The sequence below is a fragment of the Bufo gargarizans genome, unplaced genomic scaffold (genome assembly GCF_014858855.1).
Source record: "Bufo gargarizans isolate SCDJY-AF-19 unplaced genomic scaffold, ASM1485885v1 original_scaffold_1015_pilon, whole genome shotgun sequence".
NCBI classification, from domain to species: domain Eukaryota; kingdom Metazoa; phylum Chordata; class Amphibia; order Anura; family Bufonidae; genus Bufo; species Bufo gargarizans.
In genome coordinates, this window is record NW_025334199.1 from 246169 (window position 1) to 267760 (window position 21592).

Genomic DNA, 21592 nt, shown 5'->3' on the forward strand with positions numbered 1-21592 from the left:
GTGATCAAAGATTGTTTCCCAACATGGTTTACATAGTGGTTTATGTGCCTTTTGTCTTTGTTGTATGTACCACCAGCAGATGTCTGGAAAAGAAAGCCACCACTTATGCATTTTAACTTTTTGTGTTTTAACTGAATACATGTCATAATGATACTAATACAACATATGGTTGACCATGACTGACATAATCCTGGGGTTTTGGGGGGGTCATATGTTGAATAAACCCAACAGACAGAATTTGAGGCAGCACTCCAATTAATAAACTCCTTTATTTACCTGTGCAACGTTTCAGCTCAAATAAGCCTTCGTTTAGCATAACCTCAATATAGAAGAATCAATAAACTGTAAAGCCTTACAGGGGTTGTTCAGAGAGATAATATTTGTAAAGTAAGGGCCACCGTGTGTCAAGTTGAGGTCTGGAAGCAGAAACCAGCGGGAATCCAGTAAGCATTGAAAAAGCAGTGGAGGGGGATTGGTCTTATTTTTTTAAAACTCATCGTAACCCTGGTATAAAAATTTTATCTGGCCGGACAACTGCCTTAATTCCTTAAGGAGTGAATTGGATCATTAAGTAGTCCTGTAGATAACACGATTCTCTGGTATAAAATTAGAATTTCAGGCGATCAGAGGAGGGTGATATACAGCTAACATGGTTTGTCTTAGTTTGGGGCACACTGCAGGCTTTATATTTTAGAAATAGGGGTTCTTTGACTGGAGAAGAATCATCCTCTACAAGATGTGTCTACAAGGAATTGTCTCATTAAGACAACCTCTTTTTAGAAGGAAGACAGTCCGGTGACCACTTGATCTGCGGGCTTATGAAACCTCCACAAAACAGGCAATATCACCCAGGGAAGGTGTGGTTGGCCATTGAAATGTATATACAAACTCTCTGTTTACACTTCTTTACTCTGGCTAAAAGATGCAGTGGTCCAAATGTCCTCACAGGTGATATGCAAAGGGGTTGTCTTATGAAGAACCCCTATGATTTTTAGATGTTAACTGAAATTCGAATTTTATATCAGGGGATTGTGTTGTCATCCCGAGGACTCTCTAATGATCCAAGGCATTTACACCTTGGGGAGTTGTCTGGCCTGGTAACTTTTTATATAAAGGCAGAGTGGATTAAGAAAAATAAGCATTAGTTGCCTCGTCTATCCCATCCATCCATTGCTGTTCCAATGTTTACTGGGTCCCCGCTGGTCTCTGCTTCCTGGTCCCAACTCGACGCACAGTAAATGCATAGGGATGACTGATCAATCACTGGTTAAAGAGTTCTAGTCCCTTAATTCTTCTATATTCAGTTTATGCTTGAGAAAGGCTCATTTGAGCTGAGACATGAAGGGGTGAATAAAGGCGTGTATTAACTGGAGTGCTGCCTCACTTCTATCTGTTGAGTTTAGCCAGCAATAGCATATGATCTCCCCACAAACCCAGGATTCTGTCATTCAGTCCTGATCAATCATGTGTTGTATTATTTGTATTATTATGAGATGTATTCTACTTCATTTCCCTAAAGTGGCATAGTGCTGTGTGATGATATGCAGTAAATGCCTTAAGCTCTTGTTCCAATGACTGTTGTAAAGTGATATCAGAAATTGCATGATATAACATGTGTAACATAAAAAAAAAAACAGTACAAGTTAAAACGAGAAGTAACACACCGAATTTATGGGAAATTATTGAGCAAGGTGGGGCTTTTTAGGGAAGACCTTATATAAAGACCTAGGTTCCATATGATCTCAGACCATCTGCCAGTTGTAACCCTGCATTTGGTGAGTATGTCCTAGCCTACATATCTAAAATTTGTCTCATTCTGAATTTACTATAGTTTTACAAGTTTATGTTGCTGAAAAGGAACTTGTAATATACAAATAATCCCTCTTTTAGTGTCAGGGTATATACCACAATGATTGCTGCTGGATTGGAGATTAGTCTATTTAGCCAGAGGTTATTGAAATCGTTTTAGGTCTATGTGCATATTTAATATATAAGTTGAGGCTTGCATCAGCTTGTCATCCATTAAATTCAAAGAATTTAAAAAACTGATAATGACAGAACTGACAATTACTGAGAGCAGCATTAAAAACAAAATCAGTATTAATTCATCGAGTGATATTCTTCCTTCCAGAAATATTGTATTCACCTCTTAATTATTACTATAATTTCTTCCCACCATAACTCTTCTGTACGCAGTATGTTCAATTGCTTTAAAAAAAAAAAGCTAAATATATTGGTCATGGTCGTTGGTAAAAATAACTGTTTCTGCTTGTTTTTAGGTGGGACCACGGTCCCCAAACAGAGTTGTGTAAAATAGCCATGTTATACAATTTAATTATTACAATAAAGCGTTAACAACTCAGGAGCTTACATAAAAATACTTTGAATAATACTTGGTTTAGTGGAAATTCTACTTTACACTAATAGATGTCTGCAGAATAATTATAATTCTGTGATTTTCTTCACTCCTAAAGGATGTTATACAATAGAAATAGCTCCTTTGCATTGACCAGGAAAGTGATTTATGTGCTCCTTGCATGCTACTTGATGAATTCTGATCTTACTTCTTCTGAGAGTTCATCAGACATATGTTACAAAACTCACTATTTTCTCATAACCTACTCTCTTAAGTCATCAGTGAGTGATCAGTAAAGATCACTTATGAAACCCTTAGGCAAGATAAAAGGACCACAGGTATATAGATAGAAAGATACCAGGAAATACTAGTTCGTCGTAATTTTAGAACACACTTTGGTATATGTAATTAGATTTTTTAATGACTATTATTTGTGCAGCATAGTATTGCATCACGATATGAGAAGTAGAATATAGCCTGAACTAGCCATACGGGTTGCCTCGAAATTGCCCTTCCCAGAAATAATGTATGCAAGTCAAAAATAGAAACTCAGTCCGTGCAAAACTACTCTGCAAAATTGTAGACAGGTCGCTGAGATCAGAACATGTTTATGGCCTGTTCCTCAGTAGAGATGAGCGAACCTCTGTTTTAAGTTCGGCGTCTAAAGTTCGGGTTTGGATTAGCGGAGAATCCCGATCTGGAACGGATATGGATTCCGACTTCCATTGTGGTCCGTGGTAGCGGAATCAATAATGGCCGATTATTGATTCTGCTACCACGGACCACAACGGAAGTCGGAATCCATATCCGGTTCCAGATCGGGATTCTCCGCTAATCCAAACCCGAACTTTAGACGCCGAACTTAAAACAGAAGTTCGCTCATCTCTATTCCTCAGCGTGTGGTTAATATGTTTTAGAAAAAAGTAGAATTTAAACATGCTTACTAAAAACGATACCTTTTATTATTCAGACGGGTAATGGAGCAAAAACAGTTTGCTCAGGTGATGTCCTAAGTATGGTAGATATACTCAACAAGGACTCCTATTATAGATAGGATAAATTCTTAAATGGGGTCAATAGAGTGCTGACTAGGAAAGGTGGGGGTAATGGGTAAATGGGTGGGAAAGAATCTTTCCCTGAATGACCCTCAAGATCTAGAGTCCTGTGCACAGGGATGTCCCCTGATGGTGGAGACACCCTGCCCCCATACCTAAGTCTCGCTATTGCCCTAATAAAGCCCCACTCATAGACCTGGATTGGAAATAAATAAATCCAGGGAAAACAAAAAACACACATATAGATGGAAAAATATGTATAAACAAAATAACAACCCCTACTGTTAATATGCACTGTATGAGTAGTTAAAAGAAAACAAAAGGAGATCAAAATAAGTAAAATTAACATCTTCTCTTGTACTTATATCAATATTGCAAGAGGAAAGCTAAAGACATAATAACAATATGTAATAGTCAACTCCACGCAAACCAAAAGAACTGCCTCTCCAGGAAATAAAATTGCCTGCAATTATGGTACTTCAGGTCACATTTAGTCACATGGATTGGTAAAGAAACTCTATAGGATGACGCCCTCACCAACAGCTTCCAATAACTCAGCTTTCTAAAAGAGTAGAATGGTGGCGTTAACATTAAAGATGTGTTAATCTCTGTCTTAGCTGTGTCTATGACTTTTACAACTGTTATAGATCGTAAATCTGAGGTAACAGTGATACAGTATCTTAGTTGCTGTCTTAGCAAAAAAAGGGTTGTTCTAATCTCTGAGCACATAAAATTGCATGAATATAGCATAAAACTGTAACTGAATCTGGTTAATGTGCATGGAAATAACCTGTTTTCTTATTTTAAACCATTCAGAAAGAAACACTGCTGAAGAAAAGTCCACACACCACCATGAATGACTCAACGCCCACAATGAATGATTCAGATCCCTTCTCTTGCTATCATCCATCTATTGTGGGTTATCGATACTTTGCTGTGACGTGGGGCATTATCGTGTCTTTGGTGGGGACATCTGGCAATGTGTTAACAGTTGTTGCCTATGCATTGGATAAAAAGCTGCAGACCCGATTCAATCTACTCATCATCAATCTAACTCTGGCGGACATCTTGTACTGTACGTTTTTACAGCCCTTCTCTGTAGACTCATACCTTCACCTGTACTGGAGAAGTGGAGAAATCTTCTGCCGAGTCTTCGGAATGCTGTTGTTTGTCTCTAATTCTGTATCGATTATTAATCTGTGCCTCATCGCTGTCAGCCGTTACATTCTCATCACAAACAATAAACTGTTTGATCGTATTTTTTGCAAGTTGGGTGCAACACTCATTCTCCTGGCCACCTGGATGGCAGGATTTGCCAGCTTTGCACCACTTTGGCCAGTCTATGTTTTAGTTCCAAAAGTTTGTACCTGTAGTTTCCATCGTATAAAAGGAAGACCTTACACCACCATTCTAATGGGGTTTTACTTTGTGGTAGGCCTAAGCTGTGTTGGGATCTTTTATTTGCTCATCCATCTCAAAGTTAAATCTGCTTCCAAGGCTTTGGACCAGTACAAACTTGCCAAAACCAAAAATACAAAGTCAAATGCTTCCAGTGATAAATCTGGTGTCAACAGTAAATTTCATGACATAGAACTAGAAGACAGTGGTGTAGATACAGCAGCCTCCAGTGAAATCATCTCAGAACAGGTTACCTCTTCAAAAGTTACAGTGACCTCTCAGTCTACAGATTATGTTAGATCAGCACCTGCCACAGTAACCCAACCAAAGGACTCTGGTTCAGATTTCAAAAAGGTCACTCGCATGTGCTTCGTGGTTTTTCTCTTCTTTGTGGTTAGCTATATCCCCTTTTTACTGCTCAACATTTTTGATGCCAAAAATGCAGCACCTCAAGTTCTTCACATGATAGCAGCAAATCTTACTTGGTTAAACAGTTGCATCAATCCTATACTGTATGCAGCTATGAACCGCCAGTTCCGTGAGAGTTACAGAAGAGTTTTTTCTCTAATCATTAACAAATTCAGAGGAATATAAGAACCTGACATTGTGGCTGGATACACGAATCTTCAATATTCAAGAGCAAAATGTGAGCAGTAGACATCATTCATGAACTTTTGATATGGCTTTCCAAAGTCACTATTAAAGCACCTTTACCTATATTTAAGTATTTATGGACAAATACAAATACAGATTATGCCATGGAAAGAAACTAACAAAATAGTGTATACTGTTGCAACTAAAATACATTTACATTCTTTTTTTTTTTGTTTTTATGAGCAAAAACTGATGGTCAAAATGTAAATAAGTTTATTTTTATGCACTTAAACATATTTGTATATATTATATTTATAAAGCTGTTTTATATACATGGTGATAATAAATGTTTATATTCGTATAATTGATGAGAAAATCTATTTTCATTATGTCTCTGTCACAGTGTGTAATAGTTCTGGTACTAGTATCTCACCCAGCAGCAGGAATAGTCGAGGTACTGTCAAATACAAATGTTGAAGGGCAGCAGTCAGGACAATTCAAACTCAAGCAGACTTTTTTCATAGAGGCACATACTGTAAGCATGACAGTTTCAGTTCACTCTACAAGTAAAGGGCACAGTTCATACATTTATGGTTACAATGATTGCTGATCACAGACTCACTTTCCAGAATAGTGGACTGCTGAAGTCACTCAAGCAAGATTGGCCGTATTGGCCATGTGCTGGGACTCTAACTGCACTGCAGTCTCTCTCTTTGGCATCCTAGATTGGTCTTCTGCACCTTTTGTACTGGGTGACATTTCTGCCGACCCCCTTCCCTGGATCGACTCACACTACAGCACTTTGTCATGACCCTGTATGCAGACCGAAGCCAGAGCCTTACTTGATAGCCTGACCTTACACGGCAACAACAACAATATTTGGTGAGAGACATCACTTATATCAATTTCCTTTTAACCTAGCTCCACTTTCTAGACAAAAACCACTGAAAAAGATAACAAAAACATCCTGCATGATGTGATAAATAAATATGTGGATGTAATGGGCAGATTTCTAAAAATAAACACAGTAGATGCAAATATTATTAATGGACTAAGCCCTAACTATTTTTTTCTTAGCCAATATATCTCGCTCAAAACACATCTGTGCCCGCCTACCAGTGCCAAGGTGGTCTCAGTCAGGCAGGACCTACTCTAAACCTATCTATGCCATTGAGCATCTACATTTAGAAGAGCAGACCCTGCACATATTGTTCTGCTTCTTGTTACCTCTATGTGCACCAAGCAACCAATGAGAGGGATAGCACGCACAGTTAAATGCATCACCTAAAAAAAGTCACCCGTGGAAGAGGAAGGTCAAAAGTACACAAAAAACTGTTACTGCCAAGGTGGAATAGGAGCGCATTCAGACTTGAAGGTGTCACTTCTTCAAGTATATACTATAGACTAAAGAAAAATCACTGAAAAAGATAAATGTGATAAATAAATATGCGGATGTAATGGCTAACTCCACCTCCAAGTGGCACCACTGCTACTGACTGTGGCCACTCAGAGTCCCTCGGGGCAGATTTGCCATAGACCTTACAGGGAAAATTCCAGCTGGGCTGTTGCCTTGGTGGCCGCCCAAGCCCCCCATCTCTGCCGCTGGCTGGGTACATAATAAGCTCTCAGTAATTAGCGCTCTGAGAATCAGGTACTCATGTACCCAGCCAGCAACATGCTCTCTTAAATTTAACTGTTTCCCGCATCTCACCTCCTCATGCTGCTCATATCTTAATCGGAAAACTGGAGGAGGAGGAGAAAAATGGCCACTATTGATGGCCAACAGAGAGGGACAGCTTTTGGGGCAATATATTGTGCGGCACTGTGGTATATAGTATTCTGGGCTATGGTATTGCTGACCCCCCCCCCCCTACTTTTCTTGCCCCATCTCCTGTCAATTTAGACCCTCCTACAACATGGGGCCACTTTTAAGTATTTTTTTCCAGGGCCACTTTAAGGTTTCCAATCCATCCCTGGAATCCCCCCTTTCAGAGGCCTTCAGCTATAGCTAAATAAATAAAAAGTCCAGACACAATGAAATACAAGTCAAATGCACAAAACACATTAAAAGTTATCAATGTCAGATAGGAGCTGGGACTCAAACTTATCTCCAGAATGTGGCCCCCAAGGTGAAGGAAAGCTTACAGAACTGTGCGACGTGTTCTCCATTCGTGACTATAGTAGTTCCAAAAATAGCCAACTGAGCATACTCGGATGTTTTCAGGAGTTCCGTAATGATTAATGGAGAGCACACCACACAAGTGCAATCATCTATCCATTCACTTCTATGAGACTGCTGGAAATAGCCAAACCGGCTATCCGCTATTTTTGGAACTCCCATAGAGTTAAACGGAGGATTTCTGTGCATGTGTGGCTGCTATCTGTTCATGTCAGGGGCGTAGTTCTGGAGATAACAGTGAATCCTAGTGGACATATTGCATATTAATGTCCCAGAGCGACCAACCACTTTAACACCTTTCCTCAGGGGCGTACACAAAAATCATTGGGCCCCATAGCAAGAATCAGAATTGGGGCCCCTAACTCCGCCTATTACCCACTTCTGGCCCTGGCTCCTCCCCTGCCACACTCATTTGCTAATAAGTAAAGAAATACAATGTATAAATAACCTTTTGAAACTGTTACGGATAAATATATATATTTTTTTAATAGAGGGAACCGCATTCCTCCGCCTTCACTCACAGGTGCCGCGATCAGCATTGATCATGGCACCTGGGGGATTAAATGATGTTGGCTGTGCACTGTCCAGAGACATTTACATCCTATGTGACTGATATCAGCCGCTCCTCTTATAATGCTCCAGACTGATATAACTTCCAGAGACATTACATCCTATGTGACTGATATTAGCCGTTCCTCTTATAACGCTCCAGCACTGATATAACCTCCAGAGACATTGCATCATACATAGGGGGATGAGGGCTGGGAAAATTTGAAATGCCACTGATGGGGGAGGGGGGTCACTGGGAGACATAACTTCTTGCTCTGCATGAAGTATAGGTGAGATAGTCAGTGGGCAGAGGTCTGTGAGTGGCTGGAACAACGGGGGGGGGGGGGGGAGGACACAAGATGTGCAGGGGAAGCAGTTTCAGGACTCTAACTTTCCTCCCACAGTAACTTACCCCATTACTGCTGTGTAGGAGGACCAGTGAGGGACTGAACTTTATACTGGAGGCACAGTAACACACAGGAGGTCAGAGAGAGCAGAGTCTCCATATCTCCTGCTGCTGCCTCGGCTCCTCTGGCTCCGCCCCCTCCTCACACATGATGGAATATCACACTGCAGAGAGGGGAGGGGGGCTGTCTGCTCATGTCGGGTCGGTGAAGTTTACTTTGGAGAAAGGAACAAGCCCTGCAAGGTACTGTGTACCCTTGCTTCCATGCACTCCGGGCCCCCCTCCCACGGGCCCCATAGCAGCTGCGTGGTCTAACTATATTGGCAGTACGCCACTGCCTTTCCTCAATGAGACCATCCTAATGAGATGCAATGCAGAATAAAAACATATCAAGTGTAACTTAAATATGCTCCATCTCATTGTCCCATGAAGAGAAAACACATTATTCACTCCACTCCACTATAGGTAGCTACCCTGTACGTTCATTTTTAATACATTAAAGTGTCTTGACCAGGGAGTTCAACCAAATCAAAGAGTCTTCCAAAAGGAAGAGACAACCATCTATTGACAGATTTTTTCCAGGGTTGATTGCCTTTATCACTGCAGAACAGGTTGGTTGCTCAAGAAGCCTTTGATGTTTGGGATGTAATATTTCTCCTTATGGAGACATTGACAGCTGGCATATAGAGTCTTACAGGCAATGCTGCCTGGAAAAAGGTATGCAATTTATCTCTTCTTCTGAAGAAATAAAACTCTCTAAAATCAACTTTACAGGTGAAACTCGAAAAATTTTAATATTGTGCAAAGTTCATTTATTTCAGTAATGCAACTTAAAAAGTGAAACTAACATATGAGGTAGACTCATTACACGTAAATTGAGATACTTCAAGCCTTTGGATGGGATGATTATGGCTTACAGCTTATGAAACCCCAAAGTCACCCTTTTGAGGTACCCTTTGCTCAGGGGGTATGGAATAGTTAGCTGACTAGAGTGTGAGACGTTGAGCCTAGGATATTAAACCTTTTCACAAAATTATAATTTTAAGCTGCATTAATGCAATTCCTTTTAATTAGAATTTCAGGCGAGGGTGATATACAGCTAACATGGTTTGTCTTAGTTTGGGGCACACTGCTGGCTTTATATTTTAGAAATAGGGGTTCTTTGACTGGAGAGGAATCATCCTCTACAAGATGTCTACAAGGAATTGTCTAATTAAGACAACCTCTTTTTAGAAGGAAGACAGTCCGGTGACCACTTGATCTGCGGGCTTATGAAACCTCCACAGAACAGGCGATATCACCCAGGAAAGGTGTGGTTGGCCATTGAAATGTATATACAAACTCTCTGTTCACACTTCTTTACTCTGGCTAAAAGATGCAGTGGTCCAAATGTCCTCACAGGTGATATGCAAAGGGGTTGTCTTATGAAGAACCCCTATGATTTTTAGATGTTAACTGAAATTCGAATTTTATATCAGGGGATTGTGTTGTCATCCAGAGGACTCTCTAATGATCCAAGGCATTTACACCTTGGGGAGTTGTCTGGCCTGATAAAAAAATTTATAGAAGGGAAGAGTGGATTAAGAAAAAGAAGCATTAGTCACCTCATCTATCCCATCCATCCATTGCTGTTCCAATGTTTACTGGGTCCCCGTTGGTCTCTGCTTCCTGGTCGCAACTTGACACACAGTAAATGCATAGGGATGACTGATCAATCACTGGTTAAAGAGTTTAAAGAGTTCCAGTCCCTTAATTCTTCTATATTCAGTTTATGCTTGAGAAAGGCTCATTTGAGCTGAAACATTAAAGGGTGAATAAAGGCGTGTATTAACTGGAGTGCTGCCTCACTTCTATCTGTTGAGTTTAGCCAGCAATAGCATATGATCTCCCCACAAACCCAGGATTCTGTCATTCAGTCCTGATCAATCATGTGTTAAATTATTTGTATCATTATGAGATGTATTATACTTAATTTCCCTAAAGTGGCATAGTGCTGTGTGATGATATGCAGTAAATGCCTTAAGCTCTTGTTCCAATGACTGTTGTAAAGTGATATCAGAAATTGCATGATATAACATCTGTAACAAAAAAACAAAAAAAAAACAGTACAAGTTAAAACGAGAAGTAACATACAGAACTTATGGGAAATTATTGAGCAAGGTTGGGCTTTTTAGGGAAGACCTTATATAAAGACCTAGGTTCCATATGATCTCAGACCATCTGCCAGTTGTAACCCTGCATTTGGTGAGTATGTCCTAGCCTACATATCTAAAATTTGTCTCATTCTGAATTTACTATAGTTTTACAAGCTTATGTTGCTGAAAAGGAACTTTTAATATATAAATAATCCCTCCTTTAGTGTCAGGGTATATACCACAATGATTGCTGCTGGATTGGAGATTAGTCTATTTAGCCAGAGGTTATTTAAATCGTTTTAGGTCTATGTGCATTTTTAATATATAAGTTGAGGCTTGCATCAGCTTGTCATCCATTAAATTCAAAGAATTTAAAAAACTGATAATGACAGAACTGACAATTACTGATAGCAGCATTAAAAACAAAATCAGTATTAATTCATCGAGTGATATTCTTCCTTCCAGAAATATTGTATTCACCTCTTAATTATTACTATAATTTCTTCCCACCACAACTCATCTTCACGCAGTATGTTCAATTGCTTTAAAAAAAAAAAGCCAAATATATTGGTCATGGTCGTTAGTAAAAATAACTGTTTCTGCTTGTTTTTGAGGTGGGGCCACGGTCCCCAAACAGAGTTGTGTAAAATAGTCATGTTATACAATTTAATTATTACAATAAAGCGTTAATAACTCAGGAGCTTACATAATAATACTTTGAATAATACTTGGCTTAGTGGAAATTCTACGTTACACTAATAGACGTCTGCAGAATAATTATAATTCTGTGATTTTCTTCACTCCTAAAAGATGTTATACAATAGAAATAGCTCTTTTGCATTGACCTGGAAAGTGATGTATGTGCTCCTTGCATGCTATTCGATGAATTCTGATCTTACTTCTTCTGAGGGTTTATCAGGCAAATGTTAAAAAAACTCACTAGCGTTCTTCGTAGGAAATTTTAGAACACACTTTGGTATATGCAATTAGATTTTTCAATGACTATTATTTGTGCAGCATAGTATTGCATCACGTTATGAGAAGTAGAATATAGCCTGAACTGGCCATAAGGGTTGCCTCGAAATTCCCCTTCTCAAAAATAATGTATGCAAGTCAAAAATAGAAACTCAGTCCACACTTACAGACATGACCATCAATATCTGAAAGGTTCTGAAAGCATTCTATACTTATGCTTAGTGCTTCTGTCCACAGACAGTGTGCAAAACTAGTCTGCAAAATTGTAGACAGGTCGCTGAGATCAGAACATGTTTATGGCCTGTTCCTCAGCGTGTGGTTAATATGTACTGTATGAGTAGTTAAAAGAAAACAAGAGGAGATCAAAATAAGCAAAATTAACATCTTCTCTTATATCAAAATTGTAAGAGGAAACCTAAAGACATAATAGCAATATGTACCGTAATAGTCAACGCCATGCAAACCAAGGAACTGCCTCTCCGGGAAATAAAATCGCCTGCAACCATGGTACTTCATGTCACATCTAGGCACATGGACTGGTAAAGAAACTCTACAGGGTGAGGCCCTCACCAACAACTTCCAATATCTTGGCTTTCTAGAGGAGTAGAAAGGTGGCGTTATCATTAAAGATGTGTTAATCTCAGTTTTAGCTGTGTCTATGACTGGTATGACTTTTACAACTGTTATAGATAGTAAGTCTGAGGTAACAGCATCTTAGTTGCTGTCTTAGCAAAAAAAAGGTTGTTCTAATCTCTGAGCACATACAAATTGCATGAATATAGCATAAAACTGTAACTGAATCTGGTTAATGTGCATGGAAATAACCTGTTTTCTTATTTTAAACCATTCAGAAAGAAACACTGCTGAAGAAAAGTCCACACACCACCATGAATGACTCAGCGTCCACAATGAATGATTCAGATCCCTTCTCTTGCTATCATCCATCTATTGTGGATTATCGATACTTTGCTGTGACGTGGGGCATTATCGTGTCTTTGGTGGGGACATCTGGCAATGTGTTAACAGTTGTTGCCTATGCATTGGATAAAAAGCTGCAGACCCGATTCAATCTACTCATCATCAATCTAACTCTGGCGGACATCTTGTACTGTACGTTTTTACAGCCCTTCTCTGTAGACTCATACCTTCACCTGTACTGGAGAAGTGGAGAAATCTTCTGCCGAGTCTTCGGAATGCTTTTGTTTGTCTCTAATTCTGTATCGATTATTAATCTGTGCCTCATCGCTGTCAGCCGTTACATTCTCATCACAAACAATAAACTGTTTGATCGTATTTTTTGCAAGTTGGGTGCAACACTCATTCTCCTGGCCACCTGGATGGCAGGATTTGCCAGCTTTGCACCACTTTGGCCAGTCTATGTTTTAGTTCCAAAAGTTTGTACCTGTAGCTTCCATCGTATAAAAGGAAGACCTTACACCACCATTCTAATGGGGTTTTACTTTGTGGTAGGCCTAAGCTGTGTTGGGATCTTTTATTTGCTCATCCATCTCAAAGTTAAATCTGCTTCCAAGGCTTTGGACCAGTACAAACTTGCCAAAACCAAAAATACAAAGTCAAATGCTTCTAGTGATAAATCTGGTGTCAACAGTAAATTTCATGACATAGAACTAGAAGACAGTGGTGTAGATACAGCAGCCTCCAGTGAAATCATCTCAGAACATGTTAGCTCTTCAAAAGTTACAGTGACCTCTCAGTCTACAGATTATGTTAGATCAGCACCTGCCACAGTACCTCAACCAAAGGACTCTGGTTCAGATTTCAAAAAGGTCACTCGCATGTGCTTTGTGGTTTTTCTCTTCTTTGTGGTTAGCTATATCCCCTTTTTACTACTCAACATTTTTGATGCCAAAAATGCAGCACCTCAAGTTCTTCACATGATAGCGGCAAATCTAACTTGGTTAAACAGTTGCATCAATCCTATACTGTATGCAGCTATGAACCGCCAGTTCCGTGAGAGTTACAGAAGAGTTTTTTCTCTAATCATTAACAAATTCAGAGGAATATAAGATCCTGACATTGTGACTGGATACACGAATCTTCAATATTCAAGAGCAAAATGTGAGCAGTAGACATCATTCATGAACTTTTGATATGGCTTTCCAAAGTCACTATTAAAGCACCTTTACCTATATTTAAGTATTTATGGACAAATTCAAATACTGATTATGCCATGGAAAAAAGCTAACAAAGTAGTGTATCCTGTTGCAACTAAAAAACATTTGCATTCTTTTTTTAGTTTATATTTGCAAAAACTGATGGTCAAAATGTAAATGAGAACATGATCGTTATAGTTTATTTTTATGCACTTGAACATATTTGTATATAATATATTTATAAAGCTGTTTTATATACATAGTGATAATAAATGTTTATATTCGTATAATTGATGAGAAAATCTATATTCATTATTAGTGATGAGCGGCAGGGGCAATATTCGAATCTGCAATATTTTGCGAATATTTTGTAGAATATTCGTCATATATTCGCGAATTCGAGATTATATTCTTGATTTCGAAAATCGGCAATGTATTTTTCGCGTAATGCGAACCTATTACACTGCTTTTTGCAAAAGCCAAGCAAGCTTTTGTGTGCCTTATCTTGAGAAGTGGCTTCCTCCTTGGTCTGCATTGTGCAGTGTCCGTTGGATTGTCTGCCTTGAGACATTGTCACCAGCAGAGCCCGGATTCACCAGGATGGCCTTGGTGGTGATCCTTGGATTCTTTTTCACTTCTCTAACTATCCTCCTGGCCAGCACAGGTGTCACTTTTGGCTTCCGACCACGTCCTCTGAGATTTTCCACAGTGCGGAACATCTTGTATTTTTTGCTCAAATGTAAATAAAAGCTGAGAAATGTCTTTTTTCCACAATAATGCCTCTTGTACATCGTCTTATTATCTTTTGGGAGAGACCAATGTCATTTCCCGTCAAAAAATTACTTGCTGGTTGAATAAAAGTAACTTTAAGTCAAAATTTGCCAGGGGTACAGGCTCAGAATGGCCCACAGGGATACAGGGGAATCCCCCGGTGGGCCCCTGAGCAAGGTGGGCCCCTAGTCTCTCACCCCCTGCACAAGTGGCACATAACACAGTAGACTTACTGCACTACATACATATATTCAATGTCCAGCACCTCGACCAGCCTATGTTCATATAAAACATTTTTTGATTATTTATTATATTTGAATTATTCGTACGGTGGGCCCCCAAAATAAATTTTACTGGTGGTCCCTAGGTACCCCAGTCCGACACTGCAGGGGTATGAATAATTATGGGCAGCACTGTATGTATGGACAACAGAACCTATTACACTGCCTAACATCCTGCACTGGAACCTACGCTATAGACTAATCTAACCTACACTAACTATCTGAATTATATACATAAGTTAACTGTCTAATGTAATACAACAAAGCACAGAGCACAGCAATCACACTGCTGTCTCTTTCATAACTGCACTAAACTTTAGAAAATAGCTGCTGGGAAGGTTCTTATATAGTAAGGGGTAGGCAACTTTTCTATTGGTTGCTAGGGATGTTGCTAAGCTGTGTCAAAGCCTTCTCATTGGCCCACAAGCTAGAAGAAGGGAGGGATGTCACCTGATGTGTACTGTGTTAAAAAAAATATATATTTTGTCATTACGAATATTTAGCACTATATTCTAAATATTTGAAAATTTTCGAAGTTCCGATATTCGCTATGAACATTCACTTTTCGAATATTTGCGCTCAACACTTCATTATGTCTCTGTCACAGTGTGTAATAGTTCTGGTACTAGTATCTCACCCAGCAGCAGGAATAGTTAAGGTACTGTCAAATACAAATGTTGAAGGGCAGCAGTCAGGACAATTCAAACTCAAGCAGACTTTTTTCATAGAGGCACATATGCATGGCAGTTTCAGTTCACTCTACAAGTAGAGGGCACAGTTCATATATTTTATTGTTACAATGATTTCTGATGACAGACTCACTTTCCAGAATAGTGGACTGCTGAAGTCACTCAATCAAGATTGGCCGTATTGGCCGTGTGCTGGGACTCTAACTGCACTGCAGTCTCTCCCTTTGGCATCCTAGATTGATCTTCTGCACCTTTGTACTGGGTGACATTCTGCCGACCCCCATCCCTGGACCGACTAACACACCAGCACCAGTGGCGTACATACCAGGGTCGCAGGGGTCGCAGTTGCGACCGGGCCCGGGACTCCAGGTGGCCCGGCCACCTGTGGACCCCCCCAGGCCGCTGGCAGGGCTCCCGCTGTACTCAGATGTAATGGAGCGCTCTGGTGGGGCCCGGCATGAAGTACAGTGGCAATTTCGGGCCCCATCAGAGCGCTCCATGCCACCATTACATGTATAATATGGGGGGGCCGGAGGGTCAAGTAAGGGAGGGGGGGGCACGCACTCACACACACAGGGCCGGCAGTTCCGTTTCTATAGTGAAGCAGGGAAACCTCTCTGCTCCCTGCTTCACTGATCTTCAGAGCTCAGGAGCTCCCCCTGCTGGCCCCAGATCGCGCTGCTGCCTGTCACTGTGGGAGGAGACCTAAAAACCCGGCAAGCTGCCTACTCTCCTCAGGGAAGAAGGTAAGTATGTAAGATTTTTTTTTCTAATGCTGCAGACTGGGGGCAGGGGGGCAAAGGGGCAGAGAGGCAGAGGGGCAGGGGGCAGAGGGGCAGGGGGCAGAGGGGCAGAGGGGCAGAGGGGGGGGATTGATGGGAACAACTAGAGTGAGGGGGCACAAAAGTTGGCATCTCTACTGAGGGGCACCTAATCTGCCATAACTAATTTGAGGGGGCACCTAATGTGGCATAACTACTGTGAGGGGGCACATATAAAGGCATAACTATGAGGGGGCACATATGAAGGCATAACTACTGTGACGGGGCATGTAAGGCTACTTTCACACTAGCGTTCGATCGGATCCGTTCTGAACGGATCCGATCATATTAATGCAGACGGAGGCTCCGTTCAGTACGGATCCGTCTGCATTAATAACTTAGAAAAAATTCTAAGTGTGAAAGCAGCCTGAGCGGATCCGTTCAGACTTTCAATGTAAAGTCAAAGGGGGACGGATCCGCTTGAAGATTGAGCCATATGGGCTCATCTTCAAGCGGATCCGTTCCCATTGACTTACATTGTAAGTCTGAACGGATCCGCTCGCCTCCACACGGCCAGGCGGACAGCTGAACGCTGCAAGCAGCGTTCAGCTGTCCGCCTGTCCGTGCGGAGGCGAGCGGAGCGGAGGCTGAACGCCGCCAGACTGATGCAGTCTGAGCGGATCCGCTCCATTCAGACTGCATCAGGGCTGGACGGAGGCGTTCGGGTCCGCTCGTGAGCTCATTCAAACGGAGCTCACGAGTGGACCGACGAACGCTAGTGTGAAAGGAGCCTAATCTGGCATAACCAATGTGAGGGGTACATATGTGAGCATATCTAATGTGAGGGGCACATAATCTGGCATAACCACTCTGAGGGAACACATATCTGGGCAAATTTACTTTGAGGGGGCACATAACCGGGCATAAATACTGTGAAGGGGCACATAATCTGGCATTATTACTGTGAGAGGACACGTAATCTGGCATAACCACTCTGAGGGGGCACATATGTGGGCATATTTACTTTGAGGGGGCACATAACTGGGCATAAATACTGTGAGGGGCACATAATCTGGCATTACTACTGTAAGGGGCATATAATCTGGCGTTACTAGGTGAGGGGCACATAGCCTGGCATTAATACTGTGAGGGGGCACATAATCTGGCATTACTACTGTAAGGGGACACATATTTGGCATAACTACTATGAGGGGGCACATATCTGGGCATAATTACTGTGACGGGAACAAAGGTGGGCATAACTACTGTGAGGGGCCACAAGGTGGGCATTAGTACCGTGTGGTTGCACTTAGGGGAAATGTCCTAGATTACCCTGCTACACATTGGCATGGCTCAGTCTTACAGGCCAGCACAGCGCCCCCTGCTGGTGATTTCACAGGGGCAGTCACCATCCCTTCCTTATGTGATTATTCTTTTTTTCTCACCACAGGGACCTTTTTCTGGATCCAGCGGACATCACGCCGACGCCAGCGACACCCTGGATGAGGTAGGACCAGATTTTATTAGGACTGGGTGAGTGTAGCCATGCATTGGGTTTAGGGCTCTTTAACACAAGCGGATCCCGTGCGAGGAATCCGCTGCGTAAATGAGAGCCAAGCCCCGTTCCGGACAGCAGAGACACAGAGCATTAACATGACTGATTATGCTCCGTGCCTCTCTGTGATCTCTTTACTACAAAATCACAGAGACATAAAGTTGTCACTGTGATTTTGTAGTAAAAAGATCACAGTCAATCATGTTACTGCTCCGTGTCTCTGCTGTCCAGAATGGGGCTTGGCCCTCAGTCACGCAGCGGATTACCCGCACGGAAAGAGCCCTTAGTAAGAAAATCTACCGGTTCTTTGTAAAACTTTGTAAAACTGTTTGCACTGTGGCCCATTACACTATAGTTACAACACTAGTAGGGGAGGTAGTCGGGGGGGGGGGGGCTTGGAGGCAGGTTGGGGGGCGACGGGGAGGGGGCCCCATACATCAGTTTCGCACCGGGGCCCCATGGATTGTGTGTACGCCACTGACCAGCACTGTATCATGACCCTGTATGCAGACCACAGCCAGAGCCTCACTTGCTAGCCTGACCTTACACGGCAACAACAATATTTGGTGAGAGACGTCACTTATATCAATTTCCTTTAACCTAGCTCCAATTCCTAGACAAAAATAACTGAAAAAGATAACAAAAACATCCTGCACAAGGTGACAAATAAATATGTGGATGTAATGGGCAGATTTCTAAAAGAAAAATCACTGAAAATAATGCACTAACACAGTAGATGCAAATATTATATATGTTCTAAGCCCTAACTGATTTTCTTAGCCAATATATCTTGCTTAAAACACATCTGTGCCCGCCTACCAGTGCCAAGGTGGTTTCAGTCAGGCAGGACCTACCTCTAAACCTATCTATGCCATTGGGCATCTATATTCAGAAGAGCAGACCCTGCACATAGTGTTCTGCTTCTTGTTACCTCTATGTGCACCAAGCAACCAATGAGAGGGATAACACGCACAGTTATATGTATCACCTAATAAAAGTCACCTCTGGAAGAGGCAGGGCAAAAGTACACAAAAAATTGCTTCTACCAAGGTGAAATAGGAGTGCATTCAGACTTTAAGGTATCTTTTCTTCAAGTATATACTATAGACTAAAGAAAAATCACTGAAAAAGATAAATGTGATATATAAATATGTGGATGTAATGGCTAACTCCACCTCCAAGTGGCACCACTGCTACTGACTGTGGCCACTCAGAGTCCCTCAGGGGTGGATTGGCCATAGACCTTACAGGGAAAATTCCAGCTGGGCTGATGCCTTGGTGGCCGCCCAAGCCCCCCATCTATGCCGCTGGTTGGGTACATAATAGGCTCTCAGTAATTAGCGCTCTGAGAATCAGGTACTCATGTATAGAGATGTCGCAAACATAAAATTTTCCGTTCGCGAACGGCGAGCGCGAATTTTTGCAAATGTTCGCGAATGGGCGAACCGACATTGACTTCAATGGCAGGCAAATTTTAAAACCCACAGGAACTTTTTCTAGCCACAGTAGTGATGGAAAAGTTGTTTCAAGGGGACTAACACCTGGACTGTGGCATGCCGGAGGGGGATCCATGGCAAAACTCTCAAGGAAAATTACATAGTTGACGCAGAGTTGGGTTTTAATCCCTAAAGGGCATAAATTACCTAACAATCCTAAATTTTTTTGAACAACGTTGTTTAAAACATCCAGTGTGTGTATACGATCAGGTAGTGTAAGGGTTACGCCCACTTCACAGACATTGACAGACCAAACTCCTCTTTTAATGCACCGTGAACAACCGCAAACAGTCCATTTGCCCAACCGCAAACTCCCCATTTGCAGAAGGTTGGATACCAAGCTAGCCATGTCCCGTTGATGTCATTGAAGGTTTCTTCCTCCACCCAGCCACGTACAACACCAAGGGTCCTCGAAAGGTGAATTGAATAGATTTTTCGAACAGGGAGATGGTTAAAAAAAAAACTCTTGCTCCCTCCCGTTTGTTTGAATCCACGGTCACTGCGTCTGCGCCGTGCAATTTACTGTCACACCCGATATGAGTGGTATTTTCTGTAGTTCTACTCTCATCAGTTTAATCCCTGTTACGTCTCCAATCTGGGGTCCATTTATTGAATTGATTTTTCGAACGGGGAGATGGTTAAAAAAACGCTGGCTCCCTCCCCTTTGTTTGAATCCACAGTCACTGCGTCTGCGCCGTGCAATTTACTGTCATACTGTGGTATTTTCTGTAGTTCTCTTCTCATCAATTCAATCCCTGTTACGTCCCATATCAGGGATTGCCTTTTGTGAAAAAAAATTTAGGCCGGGTACCTTCGACTGCCTTCACAGTGACAGACCAAACTCTGATACATCAAAGTGAATTGATTTTAGGAACCGGGAGATGGAAAAAGCAGCTTGGTTGGTCCTCTTACTCCCAAGTTGGGGCACTGCGCGTGCACGGAGCAATGTGCTGTGACACCCTATATGAGTGGTGTCTTAACTAGTACTATTCCTATCAGTTTAATCCCTGTTACGTCCCCTATCCGGGGACGTGTGTCGAATTGATTAACCATGTCGAATTAACGAACCATTACGACATCCTGGAATAATTTAGTTTTTAGCTCTGTACTTGGTTTGTATTGGAATTGATGGGGATTTTTTAAATTGTCTGCATTATTTCTAATAAACTATTAAGAGACTTTATTATGATTTTTTATTTTATGTATTAAAAACCCATACAACAAGCCCATCGCTTTTAGTCTGATCATAATGAAGCAATGGCCTTATAATCTGGGGTGTGGCAACATTGCCAACACACTCATAAAGGTTATGATTGCTTCATTGTGATACGCAAGCCCCTTCACCACAACAAGGTACCGATCACAAAGGGGAATTGACACATGTATGTGCCTTTTTTTTTTTGCAGCCACAGTGCAGCACCGGAGGCCAGAAAAATTAGGCATGTACACATGCCTGAAAAATTAGGTATTGTTGCAGCCGCTGCTGTAGCTCAGGCCACAGGTCAAGCCTGCACACCCAGTAGTCAAGGGGTTCATCGCTCCTCAGAGTGTCGATATCTGCAGTTAAGGCGAGGTAGTCTGCTACCTGTTGGTCTAGTCGTTCTCTAAGGCTGGATCCCGAAGGGCTGTGGCGATGTTTAGGACTGAAAAAGCTCTGCATGTCCTCCATCAACAACACATCTGTTAAGCATCCTGTCCTTGCCGCCGTGGTCGTGGGAGGAGGATTACTTTCACCTCTTCCCCAGTTAGATTCCCATTATGCTGTGACATCCCCCTTATAAGCTGTGTAAAGCATATTTTTTAGTTTGGTTTTGAACTGCTGAATCCTTTATGACTTTCGGTAATTTGGTAACATTTCCACCACTTTCTGCTTATACCGGGGGTCTAGTAGCGTGGCCACCCAGTATAGGTCGTTTTCCTTCACCCTTTTTATACGAGGGTCCCTCAACAGACATGACAGCATGAAAGACCCCATTTGCACAAGGTTGGATGCCGAGCTACACATTTCCCATTCCTCCTCCTCACTGATGTCATTGACGGTCTGTTCTTCCCCCCAGCCACGTACAACACCACGGGTCCCAGATAGGTGACAACAACGAGCACCCTGGGATGCCTGCTGTGGTTGGTCTTCGTCCTCCTCAAAGCCACATTCCTCCTCTGACTGCTCTTCCTCATACTCCTCTTGCAGCGTTGCTGCAGGTCCGGCAAGCGATGATGACAAGGCTGTTTCTGGTGGTGATGGTGACCACAACTCTTCCTCTTCATGCTCATCTACAGC

The 21592-nt window shown here is 41.8% G+C and overlaps 2 protein-coding genes across 2 annotated transcripts; both read left to right on the forward strand.

Moving 5' to 3' along the window:
• Positions 1 to 1676: 1676 nt before the first annotated feature.
• Positions 1677 to 5569, forward strand: LOC122922879 (G-protein coupled receptor 84-like). The gene is made up of 2 exons (XM_044273632.1): positions 1677 to 1775; positions 4228 to 5569. The coding sequence occupies exons 1-2, from the start codon at positions 1737 to 1739 to the stop codon at positions 5401 to 5403; spliced, it is 1215 nt and encodes a 404-aa protein (XP_044129567.1). The 5' UTR covers positions 1677 to 1736; the 3' UTR covers positions 5404 to 5569.
• A 5161-nt stretch (positions 5570 to 10730) lies between these two features.
• LOC122922880 (G-protein coupled receptor 84-like) lies at positions 10731 to 14345 on the forward strand. The gene is made up of 2 exons (XM_044273633.1): positions 10731 to 10781; positions 12499 to 14345. The coding sequence occupies exons 1-2, from the start codon at positions 10743 to 10745 to the stop codon at positions 13672 to 13674; spliced, it is 1215 nt and encodes a 404-aa protein (XP_044129568.1). The 5' UTR covers positions 10731 to 10742; the 3' UTR covers positions 13675 to 14345.
• Positions 14346 to 21592: the final 7247 nt, after the last annotated feature.

Excerpts from the sequence above, each read along its gene's own strand:
- LOC122922879 (XM_044273632.1), top strand. The coding sequence starts at position 1,737 with ATGATCTCAGACCATCTGCCAGTTGTAACCCTGCATTTG. Across the intron at positions 1,776-4,227 it reads CAGTTGTAACCCTGCATTTG|AAAGAAACACTGCTGAAGAA; the intron begins GTGAGTATGTCC and ends TAAACCATTCAG.
- LOC122922880 (XM_044273633.1), top strand. The coding sequence starts at position 10,743 with ATGATCTCAGACCATCTGCCAGTTGTAACCCTGCATTTG. Across the intron at positions 10,782-12,498 it reads CAGTTGTAACCCTGCATTTG|AAAGAAACACTGCTGAAGAA; the intron begins GTGAGTATGTCC and ends TAAACCATTCAG.